The sequence below is a fragment of the Pseudopipra pipra genome, chromosome Z (assembly GCF_036250125.1).
Source record: "Pseudopipra pipra isolate bDixPip1 chromosome Z, bDixPip1.hap1, whole genome shotgun sequence".
Lineage (NCBI taxonomy): Eukaryota > Metazoa > Chordata > Aves > Passeriformes > Pipridae > Pseudopipra > Pseudopipra pipra.
The window spans coordinates 6,853,264-6,875,018 of record NC_087581.1 but is presented as its reverse complement, the minus strand read 5'-3'; the positions used below and the strand labels follow the sequence as shown (position 1 = coordinate 6,875,018).

Here is a 21,755-nt window from a genome sequence, read left to right as displayed (position 1 = left end):
GACAGTTTTTGCCACTCCCAAAAGCATTCCAGCTGAGATAGTTCTTTAAAAGGTGTTCTTCACTTAAAGAACAGTTTCAAGTTTAATGCGTGAATCATGCTTTTAGATTATTTAATACAGGAAACACAGCTTTTTAATTTTTTTTTTTTTAAAGATCTGCAGCCAGTGTCTGGATTTCACACAGTAAGGCTTGCAGCCTGTCTACTCTGCAACTGAAATGTTTTCAACATCCGTAGATGTTCTTAACCTACATAGCATAAGTAGCACTAACAGAAATAATGTTTCAGGCAAGATTCAAGTCCTTACTACATAAACACCCTCTAGGAATTGCAGTCAGGGAATGTAGTTGCTCCACAGCATTCAAGCCCATGTTTTCATGTTTTCATTGCTATTATATGTGCTATTTAAATTAAATTAGACCAAGACATGGATCTGTGGGGTTCAACGATAATTATCTTGGTGGTAGGTATACATCCATCCATCACTCTTGTGTGTGGCCTTCAACCTTTGTACTTAAAAAAAATTACTTTCTTGTCACTGAGTATCTGAATGATTTTAAGGCATGCATACACTGCATGAAAAACGTAGGACAGAGAGCTTACACCAGTGTAGGCTGAGAGCAGTACAGCTGTCCCTGGCAAACCTACACTATAGATGGGCATATCACCATCTACATAGGTAGAAATCCAAATCCCGTAGTTATACAGGATTTTTGACTGAGTACTTTGCTAAAACCTTACATAGGCCTTGTGCTACAGATCACAACCAGTACATGATTCTCCATTACTATGTAGTGCAAACGTGGGAAGTGGGTGTTTGTGGAAAGGTTAGCCTATGAACAATGACTCCTGGACTAGGTAATGTCACACTCAATCATCCATATGACTGAAAGAATGAAGTGTTAAAGGGTGCCTGTCCTCTTCCTCTGTCTCTTTGTGACTGGCAACATGGGATGAGGAGAGGAGGCTTGCTGCTTGCAAGTTATTCCCGGTATCCCATCACTGCTGAATCAGTAGGGTGATGCAACTTGGAACAGAAGTGCTTAGGGTTCATTAGTATCTAATGTTGAACGACCTTTAATTCCTACGGTTTAGAACTGGGACCTCTCTCTAGTAAAAAGCCCATGGGAGCTATTGAATGGCCCAGCAGGTGTCAGGGATGCTCAGAGTTCTGTGAGATCATATATTCGCATGCAAAAATTCTTGGTAAAAATACGTTTCCTCATTTAGAGCTATGGTACTTTTCACGATGACATCATTTCAGCAGTGATAAATATAGCTGAGTCTGCTCTTTCCTACGCCATATAAATCCCTTGACCTCAATCAGATCACTGCTGATTTACACTTGTGTAAATGAAGTCAGAATCAAGCCATGGCATTCACAAATGTAGGCCAGAGTAAGCATTACTCACAGACAAGAGATAACTCTTCAGAGGAAGGAGAAAAGATCATTTTCATGCAAATATCCTTAATAATAAGGAACAAGAGTTAGAAATAAGAGTATGAATGAAATGCAATCAAGAACTGCTCTGAGATCAGATTTGCTTCTAACTTTATGATGCTGCATCAGCTGCTCTTAAAGCAGCTTAAGCCCAAAATTTGACCTACCTGAAACTTGTTATATAGCATTTTTCATCAGGGATCTCTGAGCTATCTCAATCTCTAGGCTTGGCTTTGAAGGTAGCTGAAGGTGCTCAGCTGCTTGCAGGGTGTAAAAAAAATTGATTGCTGCGTTCTATGAAAATGCAAACTTTTTTTTTTTCCTAAGATCCAGCTTTGCCCTCAAATTGTTATACATTATCTATTTATTTATGCATAAACAGTGGCATTATGGTTTGGAGAATAGAGGTCCTTTGATGGGAGGTAAGCTTGACTAGCCTATGGGAGTTTACTGCTATGCATGTAAATGAGGACATACATACAAATATGCAGAACAGACAAGTGAAAATATACAGCATCTCTTTAAAATGAAATACTTTGATTGCTCCAATCACAAGAAGTTGTAAAACTACCCTGAAGAATTAACAGCCTCAGTACATGCTAACTACATCCATCATAAATTCGTCTTTAGTTTCTGTTATCATATCACTGTCTCTTGGGACCCCCAGCCCTGTCATCATTTGCCCTTTATAATTTATTCAGCTTGTACTTGCCTGAATCCTTTCTACTTATCATTCATCTTTACAGTTGTACATAAAATTAGATTGATCCTCCTATGGCAGACACGTCAGAGAGAAAAGTTGTCATTGAATAACACATAAAGCAAATGAAGGTCCAGCAAAAGCTTTTGTTGAATAACTTGGAAATCATCCTTAGAGACCCAAAAGGTGTCAAATTAAAAAGACAAGACAATGCTACCTTTATAATTTATTTTTTTGTGCATTATTTTTCAGAGGCCACCAAATCTCAGGGCTGAGAAGCCCCGTTCCCATTTTGCATATCAAGCTGAGCTTGGTTAACCCTCACAAAGGTGATGAATACACCAGTCTCAGCTGAGATAACAGCATGCATCCAACACACTGGTTCTGTCAGGATGCTGGAACTGTATTCTTTTTCTTCAAAGCTCTTTGGACTGGGCAGCAAACAGAGAGTTTACTTTGTATTCTAGAGGCTGCCTTATAGGGATACAGAAGCCAATCTTTAACTAGTGAAATGGAACTTTAATGTTTACCAAGCAGATAGGACCCAGGTGTTTCATCTCATCTGGTGAACAGAACAGCACTGTCAAACTACAGGGTTTTTTAGTAAATGAAAAGTGCATATAGCTTCCTCTCCCTCTCCTCTCCCTCCTTAACCCAAAGCAAGATCCAAAAGGCCCTTTACTTGCTGGTCAATAGGAAGTAGGAAATAAGGTGTAAAAAAAAAAAATAAAAAAAGTCTCTTTAACCATGACATTGACACCCAAAGATTTTAGAGACAATTTCTGGAGAATTTCTACAGGACTAGTTGGGGTTTTTTTTGTTTTGGTTTGGGTTTTTTTGTTTCTTTGGTTGGTTTATTTAGTTTCTTGTTGGTGGTTTTGTTGGGGTTTTTTTTTTGGTTTTTTTTGTTGTTTTTTTTTTTGCAAGTCTCTTCCCTCAAATCTGTTTTTATTCCTTTTCATCTTCATTTTTAACTTCAGAAAACAGACATGTTTCTCCCAAGGGAACAATTAAATGTGTTTTCTTTCAAAATCTAAAGGGCATGGTGAGCAGGCTGTGTGTTCAGCAGGCTACTTTAATCAATGGAACCCATCCAGCCTACCACTGCTGACCAAATTGCAATTTACATCAGTAGAGACAACTTTTGAAATGGGAAGTTGAGGGAATATAATACCATTTTTGGCATAATACAGCATGCAGGGTGATATGTGGTTTAATGGTTTCCTAACAAGCTTTTGGAAAAAAGCTTTGAAACACTTAAAAAAAAAAAGGGCAATAAGATGGTAAAATTTCAAAGTCTGCTTGAACAGTGAAATCAATGTTATATGTGTAGAACTTCTGAAGTCCAGGTGACACTTATGTCTCATTTAAGCCTTATTACAAGGTTTTAAGAGAGACTAGTCTTTGCAAGGCATTCTTCCCCCTCCTGTCCACGTTCAGGTCTTTCCTTACATATACATAAGAATTTGAGCCAGATATGACCAGTAACATAGAAAAACTTTCTTTTTTTTTTTTTTTTTAAACTAAGGACAACTTTATTTCAGTTAGAGAGGGGTTTTTATTTTTTGGTTTGTTTGTTTTAAAAGCAGTTTAATATGAGTTTTATGAGCTTACCAGTCTTCTAATGTTAGAAATGCATATTTTTGCATACAGTGAATAAAACAGAATGTGTTTTTTCTAGATGGCAGAAGAGACAAAGGATATCAGAACAGTTAGGAAGAAAACTAATTATGTTACGCACTGAGAAATTTAGTATACCAGAAGTACCACTCTCCCTTTCAAGAGGAACAGATACAGCAAGAAAAGCCAGTCTATTTCCCAGACATTATAAGCCCCACAGATTGCTGAGGTTAACAGTTTCTTAGCTACTTAATTTCATAGTTATTCTTTGCAAGTCTTACAAGAATGTTTTAACATTATGCAAAGAGACAGTGCCTCCAACCAAGTATACATGGACTGTTCACTACCATTGCCTGAGAGAGCCACAAAGAACTAGAGGTAAAAAAAGTGCTGCTGTGCTTATCATACATGAGCTCAGTTTATTTGTGCTATAAATAAAAGTAGATCTTGATAGCGTAATTACATTTCTCAGCATTATCCTCTGCCATTCACTGCAGAAAGAAAAAAAGAAAGGGGAGAAAAAGTTCGCTTCACTATAATTTGTAACCAAAATGACTACACTTAAAACATAATTTTATTTCCCTGACTTCATTTCCTGTGGAGCTTTGTGGGGCAAATAGATAATATTATACCAAATCTGCAGGCAGATAATTCTCCCATACGTTGCACTGTCATTGTCTAGATCACTTTCCCCCCTCCCCATGCTTTCACCAAGACCATAAGGCTGTGTTTTTGTTATCACATTTTGTCATTGAGGCATATATCAGCATCAGAAATCCCCGGGGTGAATCAACTTTTACTTTTTCTACTTTCTCTCTCCTGCTCCCCCAAATTACTCTTCCTTGCCTGATTCACTTTTTATAATTCTTGGAAAAAAAACAAAAACAAAACAAAACAACCCAAGGTGGTTTCCCACTATGAAGGATTAGCACAGATTATGGCGAACAGTGTTAATTATAGGTGAGGAAAGAGAATAGTGCATCTCTCCAATCTGTTCTTGATTTCCCCCGTGTCTGTCTGTCTGGTAATAAGCCTCCTTTAATCTGGCAGTCCCCTTGGTGAAATCAGCGCCATGGACAGCAATATTGATTGCTTCTGAGAAACCATCACAGCTGCTCAACCAAATTACCTTTGATATGTGACCTTTAATGTAATTACCGCAACATCAAAGCATTTCTATAAATTATTAAAGAACTAATATACTTCATCATCCAGCTAGTCTATTATTTGTAAAATAAACAATCACAAGTAAACGCTAGAATTTGGATTGTCCAAAACTCACAAAGTGCTCTTTACACACACATACATACTCTGCTACATTAACCTTCTGTTTTAGGCAAAACAATTTCAAGCTGTCCAAAAGAGCCTAATTCAGTCATTCAGATGAAAAGGATCTAACTGATAATTTTATGTTTTACATTCCATTCTAGTTGCTTCAAAATATCTATCATGATTCCTTCCCGCCCAAAAACAAAGTGCCATAAAGACTTTATTAATCAACACATACCTGCTTGGAAGTCTTTTGATTATTCCACAAGATGAGTTTATGCCCCACATATAACATAGAAATATGTGAAACATATTTCTGTCATCTTACAAAGCACATCCAGAAAGTAATTACTGTAAAATATGTGCATGTAGCCACTCCACTAAAAACAAAGTGATACATAGCTAAGAGGTAAGGCGTCTGAATCTGGACAAAAACTCCTCATGCCTCACCATTTCCATACATTAACATTCATGTGAATATTATTTAAAATGACTCATTTCCGTGTTTTGTAATACAAAGAACACAAACAGCAATATTGCAAGAGCAGGAAAATGTACTGTTATCTGGGGGATGGGAAAGAATAGCTTACTCTAGTACTATTTACTTTTTCCTTTTCCAGGCCTGTTAATTATTTTTGATACCTCCTCAGTGCTGTTTGTGTCATAGGCAGTGGAGTCTCAAGAGAAGATATTATATATATGTCATTTGTGAACTCACGTGAATGAGGACTTAGACCCCTGACCTTAAAAGTACTTTTTATTTTATGTTGATGAACTATGGTTGATATTGTTGGCGCATATTATCAAGAACAGACAGGTAAGTAATAAATAATTCCCTGCTACTCACATAGGAACTATAAAACAGTATCCAGGCATGATAGTTTATCAAGAGACAAGACTGGTTTCCTTAAATAAACTACAGTGACATCATTCAGAAGATGAGTTCAGAAACTTGGCAGAAAGCTGCATGCAGAGGGTTTGTTGGTGGAAAGTAAACCTTTATCCTGAGACAAATAGAACTGGAAATGAAAGGGAAGGGAGAATTCAGTGTTCAGAACTCTCAAAAACCTGGTTGCTATTTTAGACAGAAGATTCACTGTTCCTGATTCTATCAGATCCTGATGTGTCTCCTGAAAGTGTAAAAGAAAACGAAAAAAACCCCTCTAAAGTCAGTACGGTGTATATGTAATAGAAACTACACAAACCAAAGAAGAAATTGTTTCCCTGTAGTCTAGAATCAATCACTGTAGCCTCTGCAGGAAGTTTTGATCGTAAAGCAAAACATGGTCAAATTTTGCTACTGTCCAAGATGACAGTTTCGACTTTAAGACTTTTGTAATTTGAAGTCCCTAAAACACAGATTGACATTCAGAACTGTGGACCTATAAAGAACTAAAAAGGAAAAAAAAATCCTAAACATCACTTGCCCTCCCTCCCAACTATGAGCCTTCAATCTCACTGTCTTCTTGAAGATATTTGCATCATACAAATTCAAGATGAGATTTTAGCCCCACAGAGAAAATAAGGGTTCCATCTGCAAGTGAGTGGTCTAGTTCCTAATGAGGAGAACAAACAGTCTTATTTGAAACATTTGGAATTTCATTTCATCTCTTTAAATACATGACACATACCTATCTCTAGTTTTGATAAATACATATTTGATTTCGAGTATATTTAAAAAAAAATTAGTTAAAATGTTACCTGAAACATCCTTACTCAACACATTTTCATTTTTCGAACATCCAGTTCTATCATTCAGAAAAGACAGGAGTAAAAAGAAAACATCATAGGGGCGTAGGGGGAAGAAAAACCTAAACCCCAACAAGACTGAAGTTACTTTCAATCTACTGCTAAGGAGTTTCTATGAAAAAAAATTATTCAGAGGGAGTCGTCAGCTGACAGAAATATTTTTAGGGAATGAAGTACGTATATATTTACATAAGGTATGGCCTTTTAAGCAAAGATAGATGTAGATGAGCAAGTGCGTGGGTATCTTCATACTGGCAAGGTGGCTTAGAGATAGGTAAATAGACTCGGGATGATGGAAACAAGCAGAGCAGAGTCAACACTTTCTTCAGCACCATAGAACAAGGGATGTGTCTCAGGTCTGATGGAAAGGTTATGGCTACGCACGATTCAGTCATTCAACACCAACTAATAAGGTCAGACTTTTGGATAGATTTCCTCTCATTTTAGATGCAACCTGGAACCCTCAGGATCCCCCTCTTAATTACTTGATCACTGACTTTAGTGTCATTGGAAAATCAGCCCTATTCTAGCTACAGGAGGACTTGGCTGTTCCCAATCCACGTACGTTTGTTGAATCCAAATAGTCTCTCTCTCTCTGCTCCCCTCCGCCGGGTAACTGCTAAACTAGAAACCCATCCCAGCAGGGCAGGTCTTCCCCACATAATGCTGATTCTATTTTTAGTTTTGCTTGTGTTGTCTGAACCTTAGATCTTGCTCATGTGAATAATTTTCCTCATTATCCTGTGTTCGTCTTTCCTCTCTCTCTTTTCTCCTTGTCTCACCGCCTTTCCAATCTGCTACAGCTGCTTGAATACTAAAGTAACTGAGTCAAACCACTTTGTCATCAGGAATATGTTTTCATTTTGTGATAACTCAATAATGTGATCTGTTTCTTGATTTTCTGCAGTCACACCTTGCTTCAGAGAAGAAAAATAATATGAAGAAATACCTGGTGAGCACTTCTAATGTTTCATTGTAGTGGTCAGAATCCTAAAGACTTTCCTCAGCTGAGTAAGGCTGGTAGGACCCAGCCCATAACCAGTTAATTACTGTTTTCCTGACTACCAATAAAAGCAAAAATCCTTTTATTTTTTTCGTGCATGGAAACCATTTGGGTGGGTTGGTGGTATCTTGATTTTATTAGCCCAATGCAAATAGTGAATCATCCAAACAAACGGAGACATTATGCTTCCAAATCTGAGACGAGAACTCCATATGTAAACCATTTTAGATTAAAAAAAAAAAAAAAAAAAATGTTATCAGTCTGGACTCACCCCCGGCAGTGTCTTCTGTTCATGCAGTGCGCTCTGGGCCTTTAGAGCAGACTCCCTTTCGCAGTATGTTAGGAAGGCACAGCCTGTAAACAAAAAAGCATAACCTCAGTAACAGCACTGCTTCAGAGAAGATCCATTTAAAATTGAGATGTAGAACAAACCATTTTCCTGTCATCATCCCATTCCCAGTAAATCAATCATAAAAATCTCTCCTTAGCAAGGGAGTAATCAAGAATCACGAAATGAAGCTATCATTGCTTCCTCTGAGGCCTGTGAGCAACAGTGTACCGAGGACTGCTTGTTCTTTGAACACATACTTAAGTGCCAGAGACAGAAGGATGCACAAAATTAAGGATCTCAAAGATTCCATGTAATGGTAAGGTGGGGCATGAGATCCTGCTCCTGCTCCAGCAGCAGCACTGGGAATAAGCACTTTATTGCCATATCATGTTGAAGGTCTCATGCCCTCCTTTTGTATCAAGTATTTTCAGTAGAGGGTATACAAGGACTTGGAGCTTTCTACTGCAGAAGAGTACTTCTATTGTTTAGCCTGGCTTGCACCCACAAGTAGTTGCCCTATTTGCATCTCACCAGAAGGCTTCCACCCTGTGCTAGCTACTGCTCTCTGGCTCCCACCCGTACACACAATTACAGCAAAGCCCAAACAATCAGTCCAAAACCTCCCTGACACACAGATCATTAGCACTTCAGAGATGCTCCAATGGATTATGTCCTTGATTCTTCCAAAAAGTTGTCTTATTAACTACAAAGGCCAAGAACGTGTCAAGGTAGGGCCCTGCTCTGCCTTCTCTCCCCACACGTTTGCCTTCTTGTAAAACTGGTTGATGTTGCAATGTCTCACTCCAGTTGTGAGCCTGATGTGATCAAATTATTTCTTCTTACTGCAGTATACTGAAAACTTGCCAGTCCCTGCAGCAAAAAAAGTGCTTGTTATGCAGAGGACATTTTCTCTGAAATTACTTCAGAATGTCTGCCACCTCTCCAGCTCCTTGAAATGGAGGAATCCTATCTTTCAAGGTTCAGGCAGCATGTCCCTCAAGCTGCGGGTACCTTTCAAGAGCAACACGAGTACAGAAAGACTACCAAAGAAAGAAACATGTTCCATAATCTCATTTTGACCCACTCACCTTCTCCCCATGCACATATAAAGTATGTAACAGGTGAGTAAACAGTATACTATGAACTTTTCAGCTTTGATTACCACTGTGACATTTTGTCCACTGTTTTTCCCAAGCTGGTTCCTTAGATAACATTACTGAAGAAATACACACTTGTTCTTTTCTTCCTTACAATTCTTTTAATAGATTAGTACATACAAGAGACTAGGGAGATTTTTTTTCTTATAAATATACATTTTTTTTTTCTCAAAGATTGTCTTGTGGAAGTCACCCTACTGCTCTCACAATAAAGATACATTTTGGCATGGAAAAAAAAAAAAAGAACAATTTTTTTCACTATTTCTTACACTGTATTACTTTCTGGAGGCCTTGTTACTTTCAGCATATTCAAGCCAATCACATTGTTTCAGTAATTGAGAGTCAGAAGCAGAAGGTGACAATCAAGGAAGGAGACTGAGCAGAAGTAAAAGTTTGCATACTCGACTTGGAATTATGTTGATTTCTTCCCCTTTAAGTGGGTGAGTTTTCAGTTAGTCTGTGTCTACCAAAGAAAGTGAAGAAAGAGTGGCAGAGAGTTTGCAGCAAGCAAAAGTAATGGATTGAAAAGGATCCTTTAAAGTCACCCATAGCTCAATAATCAAATGGGAAACTATGCTTAAATTTAATTTCAGTGCTAAATCACAGGCTGAGAGCTCTCTGTTTACTAGACACAATAAGAAAGTCTCCCTTTAGTAGCAGACGTGGAGCAGCTGATACAGTCTAATTAAGCACATTATAGCACGCTGCTACGGAGATAAACTATGCACTATTCCATAATGATAGCTATATTTTTCTCCTCATTGTGATGGCCATGATGACAGTTCAGGTTAACAATGTCTTGCAACTCCTACAGTATCATGACTGTAATTCAGACTGAGTAGACAGAAGACGACTCTGCTCTGAAGGAACAAATTTCCCTTCCAAGATCCACACTGCGTGTGTACGGAGGCAAGTTCTCATCAGGGAGAAAGCTCCACTAAGTCCTCTCCAAACATGTTGGTGAAAGTGGTAGAAGTGCCAAACTTCTAGAAACAATGCTTAGTGGAATGTGTCCAAACATCACTGATTTCCCAAACACGGTGTTATGGACAAAAAGATGCTGAAATGGGAAAGGAATCGACCCTTTTATATGGTCAGACAAAAAAGCCACCCTGCTTTCCAGGGTCAAATGTCGAAGTGTTTCATTGTCACTTCCCATTCATACATCATGCACATGAATGACAATCTGTCCCACTCTTGTTGGGCAAAAAGTAATATTTTAATGAAAAATAATATCTCATTTATTGTTGCCTAGAGACAGTAAGAGGTTCCGTCCTAACTGTAGCCAAACGGAATAAAGTAGAGCTTAATGTTCATAACTGGTCTTGAACTTGAAAAAGAGAGTTCATGCGTATTTTTTGTCTTCCATTTACTTACCACAAAATTGTTCTCTAAGGCACATATCCTGATGGCATTAGCCATCAGTTAAAATAGTATTTTTCAGAAACGTGTGGTCTCTAATTAAACAATACATATCTATTATTTGGTCCTGCAAGTATTTCTATATTTCAGCTCCTTTTGCATTAGGATGAAAGGCAATACTATTTCTTGAACCACCCTGCCCTGCCCACTCCCCCCATTCACCCCCAAAACATCAAAATAATTGATCTGTCCTTTGTATTGTGTTTAATGGAATGACAACTGTAGAACCTCTCTCAAGTGTTACTTTTCCTAGGTTACCTCTATCAATGTGAGTCCATATGGCCCCTCCGAAGGGCTCTTCCTTCCTGGAGACTGTTGCTTAAAGAACAGACCACTGGACACTCAGCTGAACGCTACAGCATACAACACACTCAACAACTGAGTCCAGAAATAATATCATATGGAGCAGATATACTGGCTTTTACAGAGAAAAGAAACTGGTGGAAAAAGTGGTTTGGTTGTGGTTTTTTGTTTGTTTGTTTGTTTGGTTGGTTGGTTGGTTTTTTGTTTTTTTTTTCATTTTGATTTCCCAGATGGAAAACAATTTCAGAACAATCAATTTTCCCTGCTGAAACTTATGATTGTGTACAGAACCACTTATTTCACTGGGAAAAAAAAGTATTTGATAGTAAGCTCTTAAATAGCTCAACTTAACAGCTCACTTGCCATCAGCTGTTTGAGTTGGATGTGAACATGATTTTTGGGTGAAAGACTTCATATTGCATTATAAATAATTTTCACCATCCAGCCCCTTTGAATTGCCAATGTTCAGCAGTATAATGAACACTTCTCGAAACATCTCCTAAGGAAAGTTAGTGTAAAGCCTATGCATTATTTCTGTCATCTACTTCTATGGGTGGTAAGGACTGAGTCAGTACAGTGCTTGTGAATTATTTCTGAATTTGAACAAAAAATCTAATTGACTAATTATTGATAATGAAGGACTTGCTCTTAGTTGTTCCTAATTTCAATTTCATTTCTCTCAAACATGTCATGTTTTCCAGACATATGTCAATCAGCTAAAAGATGTTTTTTTGGATTGTCTTTCCAGCTGTTCATTTACTACCAGTGGACAGCTTTTTGGGCAAGCATATAAACATCTGGAAACTCCCAGCTGCCAATTAACTCTCAACCTATTGAACTGCAGTCTCTTGGAAACATGAAAACATATCAAGTGGTCTCCTGGGAAACAAGGTTGTTAAAGAGAAGGGGGAAACAAAAACAAAAGCTTGAGATGGAAAAAAAAATTACAAAAGCTGTATTTTAATTTTATCTCCAGAGAATTCAAGAGTACAAATAATAATTGTATGGAATACAGATGGATAATAGTCGTGGGTACAGCAACTTCAACTCCACAGTAAGTCTCCAGATTTTGCACGAGCCTAGGAAGCAAAACAGTCAGGGGACATGTTGTGAACTGAACAGAATAATTCTGAAACCACCTGAGTTGCAGAAAGCAAAGTCAGGGACCGGGAGAATGGAGAAAAACCCACTGCAGTAGAAGATCAGATTTGAGACCATCTAAGGAACTTGAAGATGTACAGGCCCGTAGAACCTGATGAGATGCATCTGTGGGTCCAGAGGGAACTGGCAGGTGAAGTGGCTAAGCCCCTGTCCATCATACTTGAGATCGGCAGACCAGTGAAGTTACCACTGACTAAAAAAGGGAAAAAAATCCATGTTTTTAAAAAGGGAAAGGAGGAAGACCCACACAACTACAGACCATATCTGCAAGACCATGGAGCAGAGCCTCCTGGAAAACATGCTAAGGCATATGGAAAAAAGGATGTGATTGGTAACAGCCAACATGGCTTGACAAATGGCAAATTGTGCCTTACAAATTTGGTAGCCTTCTCTGACGGGGTTACAACACTGGTGGGAAAGGGAAGAGCAACTGACAACATCTATCTGGATTTGTGCAAAGTATTTGACACTGTTCTTTCCAACATGTCTGTAAAATGGAGAGACATGGATTTGAGGGATGGACCAGAGGAATTAGCTGGATGGTTTCACTCGGAGGGTTGCTGTCAGTGGCTTGATGTCCAAGTGGAGAGCAGTGATGAGTGACATTCCTCAGGGTTTGGTATTTGGACTAGTACTGTTTAACACCTTTGCTGGTGACATGGACAGTGGGATTGAAGGCACCCTCAGCAAGTTTACCAACAAGAAACCCAGTTTGTGGTGCAGTCAACACTCGAGGGAAGGGATGACACCCAGAGGGGCTTTGACAGGCTTGAGGGGTGGTAAATCCCATGTAAATCTTGTGAAGTTCAACAAAACCCAGTGCAAAGAACTTTACCTGGGTTGGGACAAACCCAACACAAATAGAGACTGGGCAGGGAATGGATTGAGAGCAGCCCTTATGAGAAGGATGAAGGACATGGAGCTTCTGGAGAGAGTCCAGGGGAAACCATGAAGGTTGTCAGAGGAGCTGGAGCAACTCTCCCGTGAAGACAGGCTGAGACACTTGAGTTTGTTCAGCTTGGAGAAAAGAAAGCTCTGGGGACATCTTACCTAAGAAGCTACAAGACAGTTGGAGAGGGACTTTTTACAAGGCCATGTAATGTCAGAACAAGGGGGAATGGCTTCAAACTTAAGAGGGTAAATTTAGATCAGATATTTGGAAAAAATTCTCTGCTGTGCAGGTGATGAGGCACTGGAACAGGTTGCCCAAAGAAGTTGTGGATGCCTCATCCTTGGAAATGTTCAAGGTCAGGTTGGATGTGGCGTGGTGCCTTGGTCTAATGGAAGGTGTCTCTGTCCATGGTAGGGAGGTTGGAACTAGATAATCTTTCAAGTCCTATCTATGATTATATGAATTACTTCACCCCACTAGTACTCCATTTGTCCTGGTACAAGTGAAAACAGTCTTTCTACTTGATACCTCTGTGCTTATCACTTAAGCAAAACACTTGACTCTCATCTTCTTTAAAGCAGTTAAAAGGCCCTGGTCACCTAATTCATATTTAGTTATTTAAAATTAGTAATCTTGTCATCATCGATAAGGCATTCATTTGACTTTGCCAATAGGAGATGAATAAGCCTCTAGAAATGTTTATCCTCTACACTTGGTGTAAGATCCATGCACCACCTTTTAAGGTACAGGCTTTTAGCATCAAGGTTGCACTTTCCCAAGGTTAGGTTCCACTTGGCACCTTTAGCCTCTCAACTACCACAAGTACATGTGTTATCTGTACCATAATTATTCCTTGCTATATATATGGTGGGGGATGAAGATGGTGCGTACTGAAGATCTAACAAATTACTCTAATTAAAGGCTTTTTTACCCTTTCTTGTTTTATTCTGGCAGACAGCCACAGGTATCCTGACACAATTTCTCCTCTTTGCCCATTTTTTAAATTGAAGACTTATGACCTTTTCTTTGTATGATTTGTTTCAGTGACACCTTATGATTTTATTAGAACAACATAACCCCACACAAAGCATGACTTTAGATATTCCATACACCTAGATCTAGAGGCATAGTCTAAGAGTAAGTCTATAACCATGACAATTTCCAGATGTTTGCTGTCTGTCCAAAAAAGGTATGAAAAGGTCTTGTTTAAAACTAATGAATATATACTTCAACAGATTCTGGGGAATGATCCCTTAACCTTCTTAGGCCTATGTTTACTCTTTGGCTTTATGGGGGAAAATTAGGAAGTTTGATAGGTGCTTTAAAACTCTTGCATGAAATCTGAGAGCTAAAGCAGATTCTCAGCTCAGGGGTGTGAATCCAGTCAAGGGAAGAGCTTGCATGAAACTCAGCACAGCTATGCAGTTACACCAATGTGAAATTAGGTTCATGATTTGAACCATAGTCCATTGTCTCTCTTGGAAGAATCCTTGGCTCAGATGCTGACCTCAGCCAAGATAATCCAGAACAATTAGGATAACCCTAGGTTTTGAGAAGGCTGACTCAAGTGATCTAAGCCAGTTTTTGATTCACAAACTTTTGTGACTATAAAGTATGCACTCAACCAATTATCACAGCTCAGCTGACAGGTGCTAACTTCTGAAACTACAACCCGTCCAATACTTGTAAGTGTAACTAAAATCAGAATCACTGCCCAGGAAAAGATAAAACTTTCACAAGGCTGTCAGGTTTTTGTTGACTTTTCTTCTTTGAGTCAAATACCTTCTTGTTTTTAGTTACAAAAATGTTAATTGACTTTAACAGTGTGGATTTCCTAAATTTGCCTTCCTGTGTTGTTTTATGTTAGACTTCTGTACAGCACATAAACTAGTGAAAAGAAACTCTTGTGTAACACAAGAAAGAACAGATATCAGCTCATAGTGTCTTCTACTGTGGGACCTTTTCCTACTGTCTTTGATGTCATGTCATGGCTAGGCTTCACGAACGAAGATTTGGGAAGGCTCTATCCACATTTGTTACAGGTCTTTGATGTACCCCACATCCTAAACCCCCAAAGCAGAGAAGCTAAGGGCAGAACTTCAGCAGCACACTATGGACTTCCAGAAAGCAAGCTGTAATTCAAGCATAATTATCCAGGACCTTCATGCTGTATACTGAAAATTGCATACCTTGGATCACATGCTAAGGGTCATACTCCAATTTAAGAATAGCTACAGTCTTCTAGAGGAGATGGTTTGAGAGCAAAAACATCACATCTCTGAGAAAAAAAAGCAACTTTCAACTGTTAACAGGTCTTAGCATCTCATTTAGTGATGCTTCAATCTCTCTGGACTCTACCTACCTTTGGAAAAATTAGAACAAGGTATACAAGTTATCTGTGATGGACCAGAAATCTGTCCCCCATTTTCCAGACTCTGGATTTGTGTTTAAGAAAGCTCATTCTCTGAAAATAAAACAGTTCATTGCTTCAAAATTCAGAGATCTGTTACACAGAGCAAGATTGTGGTACTTAAGAAAATTCTTGCCTTAAAATCAACATCTCAGGTTACGTCCCCCAGCTAGGATTTCAAAGTGAAAAAGAAATCTTTTTTCGCTTTAACTATCCTAGCTCTACATGTCTGGTTTTGAAACAATTCTCATTTGCTCTGTCTACAGTGGACTGCCCAAGGTTTAATCACTTGAGGGTTTCAGAGATTGAGCTGAATTTTCTTGAGGGAGACACAATCAATAAAGACTTTTGGAACTGGAAATGTTTTATCCAATTTCTTCATCTGTTTCTCTCTCAGTGATTAACTACCTTCTGACAAAAGTTAACATCTTTGCTGGTAAAGAACATTCACTTGGCTAGAACTTTCTTTTTCTCCATCTCCCCTGCTGCACAACAACTGAACACTAACTGTTTAGAGAAAAAGATAGGAATAAAAATCTTCCCAGATATCAGCTTCCCTGTCAATTATATTGCAAGGCAGATTAACATCCGAAATGCCCTGCTGTGTGGAATGTTAATTTTCTTTTTCCTCTTATGCTATTTTCCATTAACTATTATGGTGCTGTAATATTCCTGTTATAGATAACTTGATAAGGTTTTATGTCTTAAAGCACACATAAGGCCTACTTGTGTACACCCATGAACCAATATAAAAAACAAATTAAGGGGCCAAATCTGCAAATGCAGAAGTCAACCATATTTACAGAATAGTAGTTCACTTAAAAATGCATTTGATAGTTCAAAATAAGACATTCATATGCACAATCCGAATCTGAGTCTTTCCTCAGACTAAACAGTGTTTAGTTATATTTAGCAGTGTCCAGGCAAACAGCAGACAGACTGGGGTAACTATTGGTGTATGTAAGCATTCCAACAAAACAGACAGTGGTTTCATCCTGATTTTTAGGTTTCTAATGAAAGCAGCAGTTTTTAAAAGTCAAAATTTCTCATAGAAATTTTCAGTGAAATAGTTCACCAAGAAGTGTTTCTCAGCCCTCTGATACAATTTGTGATCAGATCCTACAGCAAGAGTAACTTACTCCAGGACAGTCAGTAGTCCAGGCTCCCATCTGAATCAGGCAAAGAGGATCTTGAGTGCAGGGCTTTGACACAGGAGAGCACATTGTCACTGGCAGACCCCCATGCCTTCATGTCTATTTTTTAAGTAGCACCACAGTTTCCTTGCCTCCATACTACTGTAAAACTGGAAAGCTTTTTATCTGTCAAACTTTCTTCCCCAGGTTGAGGGAACAGTTTCTGGCTCTGATTCACACATAGATGAGTTTCTCCTGCGGTCTTGAAAGTTCCTTGCAGGCTGCTTTGAACCATCTTTTTCTTACTGGTACACTCAAAATTAGGTGTAGAATGAACTATTGATTAGACATACCATATACCAGGTCCTGTTCTTCACAGCTGTCAGTGTTTCAGCTTTAAATTTGATCCTGAAATTTCTGGGATAATTTTGATCATCTGAGTCCAAGTCAACTGAAGATCCACTTCTCAAGTTTCTGCAAGTCTAACCAACCACCCAGAACATTTTACTTCCAAGAACAGATGTCTAATTTCCATACACACAACAAGTGGTCAAAGAATAGACCCCACATCAAACAAAACAGAATGTAGATTACTGGTTAAGGTAGTTGTCTACCACAGAGAGTGCTGGCATGCCCAGGAAGGCCTACAAATATTAAATTCTTTAAATTACAGTAGAAAATTTAGTTTTAAACAGACCAGCCTCACTTCAGTTTCTCATTTGTTGCCTGCTACCTGTAGACTCCATGTTGAAAAGAGAGGTGTATGCCTTCAGGCCCTACCCTTCAAACAGTTAGGGAGTGCTTTTGATTTTAAAATATAAAAAGATTGACATTAAGGTGAAAATGATAATCAATAATAATCAATTTTCCAGACCAAGCAACAGTGTTCCCAATATTTCAGAACCCTGTCACTGATGAGAAAGTCATGCAAAAACTCTAGAGATCTAGAGATCACTCAAGTAAGGATGAGGTAAGTAGGTTCCAGCTTCTACTCCCTAAAGAGACACCAAGACATCCAGTTTAAGTTATATCCTGACCACCTCTAAATTGACTTGCTTCAACCTACCTATTACTTCAAAGAAATTCCAGCATATTTGTGTTACCCATTTTACATTGAAGCCTCAGGGAAAAAAAGCTTGAAACGCTCAAGATTTCTTGTTTCCAGTGTGGTGATAAAGAAAAAAAATATAGAAGTTGGGGGTTTCTTTTGGTCTCGTGATTCACTAGTTAAAGTCAAGCATATACCTAGAAATAATTCTTCTGTTGAAACAGTACCTCCTGCATTCAGACAGTTATGGGTTAAACCTCCTTAGAGTACATGCATTAATTAGACTCTGTACCTGCTGTTCTGGGTCCTGCCTTTTGAGTTCTTTCTATTGTTAGCAGCATATGAATAACTCAGTGGATTTTCTAAAACATTTAGCTGTTTCGGAAACTTTTCCTCTTCTTCATTTTTGTTTTGATTTTTTATTCACTTCTTTTGGGGAGACATCTTCAAGAATGTTCAACTAGTCTCCAGAGGTTATGCTACTGTTAAACAACAATCACTTTGAATGTCTTGAATCTTAGCAAAATAAAGCTAAAACAAAACCATCTCTAGACTAATTAGACTGTTCTGCCACGTACAACTTTGTCCAAGTCTTGTTTTTCTGCATCTATATAGAGTGATTTGGGGTTATTTTTTTTTTTTTTTTTTTTTTTTTTACTACTCATTATCTTTCACAAGGGTGAGGAACAGACATTTCTTGGAAAATGACATTAAGTCTATGTGTGGGAAATGTGTTCGTATTTTTACATAAGAAAAGTTGGTATTTTCACCCTTAAGAAATGTTAGGGCCATGCAGTAAACATCTTGTTGATAGCATCATCAAATGATTAGTTATTTATGCTTTTATCTCAGAAACATGTAACTTGTTCTAAATACAGACTCGTGTGCTCTCTAAACAACCTCATATTCTTTCTTCTCTCAGACAGAGCACATATGTCAATATAGACTTCTGACATTTCCAGCTCAAGGTTGAGAGCAAAAGGCACTGAAACAAGTGCAGAAAAGAGCTATTATTAGACAACTCCTAGCCCATTCAGAAACAGACTATTGCAAATATCTCTCTAAAGTTATTTCTCTTACCAAGTTTGCCAGCCTGAATTTGTCCAATTCAGGAAATTCAGATTCAGACTGGAACTTTTCAGACGCCTCTCAAAATCAACCTCAGTACTCATCTACTACTTATGATCAAGTTTTTCTGCTCACTTCATATGCAAGAACCATAAACAGGACAACATTAGAAACTCTTTGCTAGGTTTCACAGGGTCTTGTTAAGTTTGAATTCAGGTAAGTGCTTCTGAAGCCACCTTAGGATTTTTGTGTTACAAAACAAATCCAACCCCCCAAAGAATATATTTCCTGATTCCAGCTGATATAGAAATGAAAATCTTTAAGCAGCAGCTGCTCCTACAAGATGATCACCCTGAGACTGGAAGTCTCCAGAAACTTGTAAGAGTCACAATATGAGCCAGAGAAAACTCTACAATACCAGCTGGCTTCATGAGATTTCTGGAGACAAATTTCATCTGTCAGAACAATTAACATCCAAGCTCCCATAACCAGATGCTGTTTTCCATATGTTTTGACTTTGAATGGCTGCTTCTATCCTCTAGGAGATGTTGGGAGCAAACAAATATTGTCTCTTACTGCTTATTTCTTCCTCCTTATCCTTCTTTCTCAATTTTGCTCGTTCTTTAAGCATAGGTAGTGGAATGGCATGAAGTAGGATCAAGTTCTTCTGCAAGCTGCCAGAGATGATGTAAACTTCCTAATCAACAGACCTCTATCTGCTTAGGGCTGAGAACCTCAAGACATACTCTGTGTGTGCATGAGAGAGAAACCAAGGTGAATTGAGGTGCTCTGGAAGCATGGCAGGAGAAAGACGGAAAACTTCTCTCAAAGTTCTTATTAATCAGTTACAGCACAAAGGAAGAGACGTATGTCCCAAGAACAAGGGTCTCCATTGACTGTCTGGCAAAAGCTCCAAGCTGAGACATCATTGCATGGTACAAGCTTACTTTAATTATTTCGGAACCAGACAAGGCATGTGGAGACTGAAAAAAGATTTAACCACCTATCCAAAGCCACAAAAAGAGTTTGTATTAAAGGTCAAACTTGAAACAAAAACCTCCCAATACTCTACCTGGAGCTATGAACACCCATAAGTCTGCCGTTCTTAAATGTGGACATATTCCTGTGTAGACCCATAAATACATTATATCCCCAGTAGATTATCTCAAAATGGTAGATTAGGAAAACACTACAGTCCCTTGTGTCCAGATGCATTTTCCCATCCACTACTTGTTACTGTTCCTCAGTAACAAGTTGAAAACAAACTGTGAATTTTAGCCTAAAACTTCAAATTTTTACAAAAGACATAAGAGATGTAATCCTTGAAGTGAAAAAAGAAACAGTGAAATTAATTAAAACAAGATCTGTGCAATTTACAAAGCTTCAGTGCACTGGGTTTAAGAAGGGCTCTTGTCAGGGTGAAGTAAATGAGGTACAATTTCCTGATGAGTAGAGAACACAAAGAAAAGTGTGTAGTAGTTAAATATCAGACAGGTATTTTGATCACATTTTTTGTTAATCAACTTAACAATTAGTGAAGGCTGAGTATGTTGTAAATTGTTTTGGTTAAACCTTTGAAGCAGCTCATAGCAGAAAGTTTTGCTTTTAAAACTGAACTTGTATTAGACTGGAAGATCGGTGTAGACCACAAAACACTGAGTGCTGGCAGGAGTAACTTGCTAGTCAGGAAGTGTCAATTGTATCAAGATGGAAGAACCATCTAGCAAAGCAGAAGTTCTGATCTTAAATTTAAACTACAGTAAAGAAGACTTCATACATCAAGAGGAAGGGAGAATAAGTTGCAACACATCCTGGAGGGTGCTGAGCCCCTTAATACCATGGTCAATCACCCGGATCCCTACTAGGGAGGATTAGCCTTGCCTAGCACCTTGAATGATTCAGCTCTTAAAATGAAGGTAAAGAATAGCCACAGAGGCAAATGCTCAACAGGACAGGTGAAACTCAAAGGCAGTAATGTCAAAAGACACTTTCAGATGATAGTGGACAATATCACATACAATACTGTGTATGCCTCTTCCAGATCAAAGGCACCTCCCTCCTTTGGTGTCAATAGAAAACCCAGATCTGAAATGATCCCGTCAACTCTAATCACCTAAAAGTGTTCAGAAACACATGGAAGGAAAAAAAAGGAAAAGGACAAATGGATTTCAGAGATGAGTAATAGAAATTCATAATGGACTGGGAGGACTGACTTATGAGAGAAAATTAAGAGAACCAGATATGTATAATTTGGGTAAATGATGACTCAGGGGGATAGATGATAATCAGCTACAAGACTTGAAGGTGTAAACACAAAGAATGGAGAAAGTTTGTTTGAGCTGATATCTGAGAACAATAACTAGGGGCAACAACATAAAATTCTACATCAGAATGTTTAGTCTGAGCTTTGGGAAAGCTTCCTAGCTGTTCTGAATATTGGTGTTCGCCCCTCCCGCACAGCCTCAAAGTGGATTTTGCGTGTAACCAATCTGTTAGTTGAGAATATATTTAATTGAATTTTTATTAAAGTTTACATGTATGACCACATAAGCTAAGGCTTTCTGGATCCCATAAGTTCAGGGATAGTATGGAATAATTCCTTAAATACAATTGAGGGGTGTCTTTGTCTGTGTGTGTTGGAGGCAGGGACATAGAAAAGGCAGGGAGGGAAAAGGCAGAAGAGTTAAATCAACATGGGGGGCAGGGAGCCCTCCCAGTGAAAACTTTTAAGTCAGTAATTTTCCAGCACCTTTCCTGTCACTCTCCCATCTGACTGCTTTATAAAGATTTTGTCTCCCTACTCTGCTATAAGGCATAAAGAGAAATTCTTGCAACCCTGCAACAGTATCACAACCACAGATTCTTATGCCATTTAGGACAATTGCAAGCTATAAGATGGAAGTTTATGACCCTACAGAAGGTAAAAGTAAACATTACTAACTGTCTCTCCCAGCCATTAGAGAAAATCAGTCCTTCATGGAACTTTTATTACTTAAGTGACTTGAAACCATAAACAAAAGTTAATACTGATCCAAGAGCAAATACATTC

General features: G+C 38.4%; 1 protein-coding gene across 15 annotated transcripts in view; it reads right to left on the bottom strand.

Moving 5' to 3' along the window:
* The window catches only part of CELF4 (CUGBP Elav-like family member 4), a 701,489-nt gene that overhangs the window by 602,010 nt on the left and 77,724 nt on the right, over positions 1–21,755 (bottom strand). For all 15 annotated transcript variants that reach the window (XR_010427009.1, XR_010427010.1, XM_064643108.1 and 12 more), the window contains exon 2: positions 8,053–8,135. Coding sequence is in view for 13 of the 15 variants with exons in the window: in XM_064643108.1 (XP_064499178.1) it covers positions 8,053–8,135 (83 nt within the window). In the remaining 2 variants the exon portion in view is untranslated. The remainder of the gene's footprint in view (positions 1–8,052; positions 8,136–21,755) is intronic.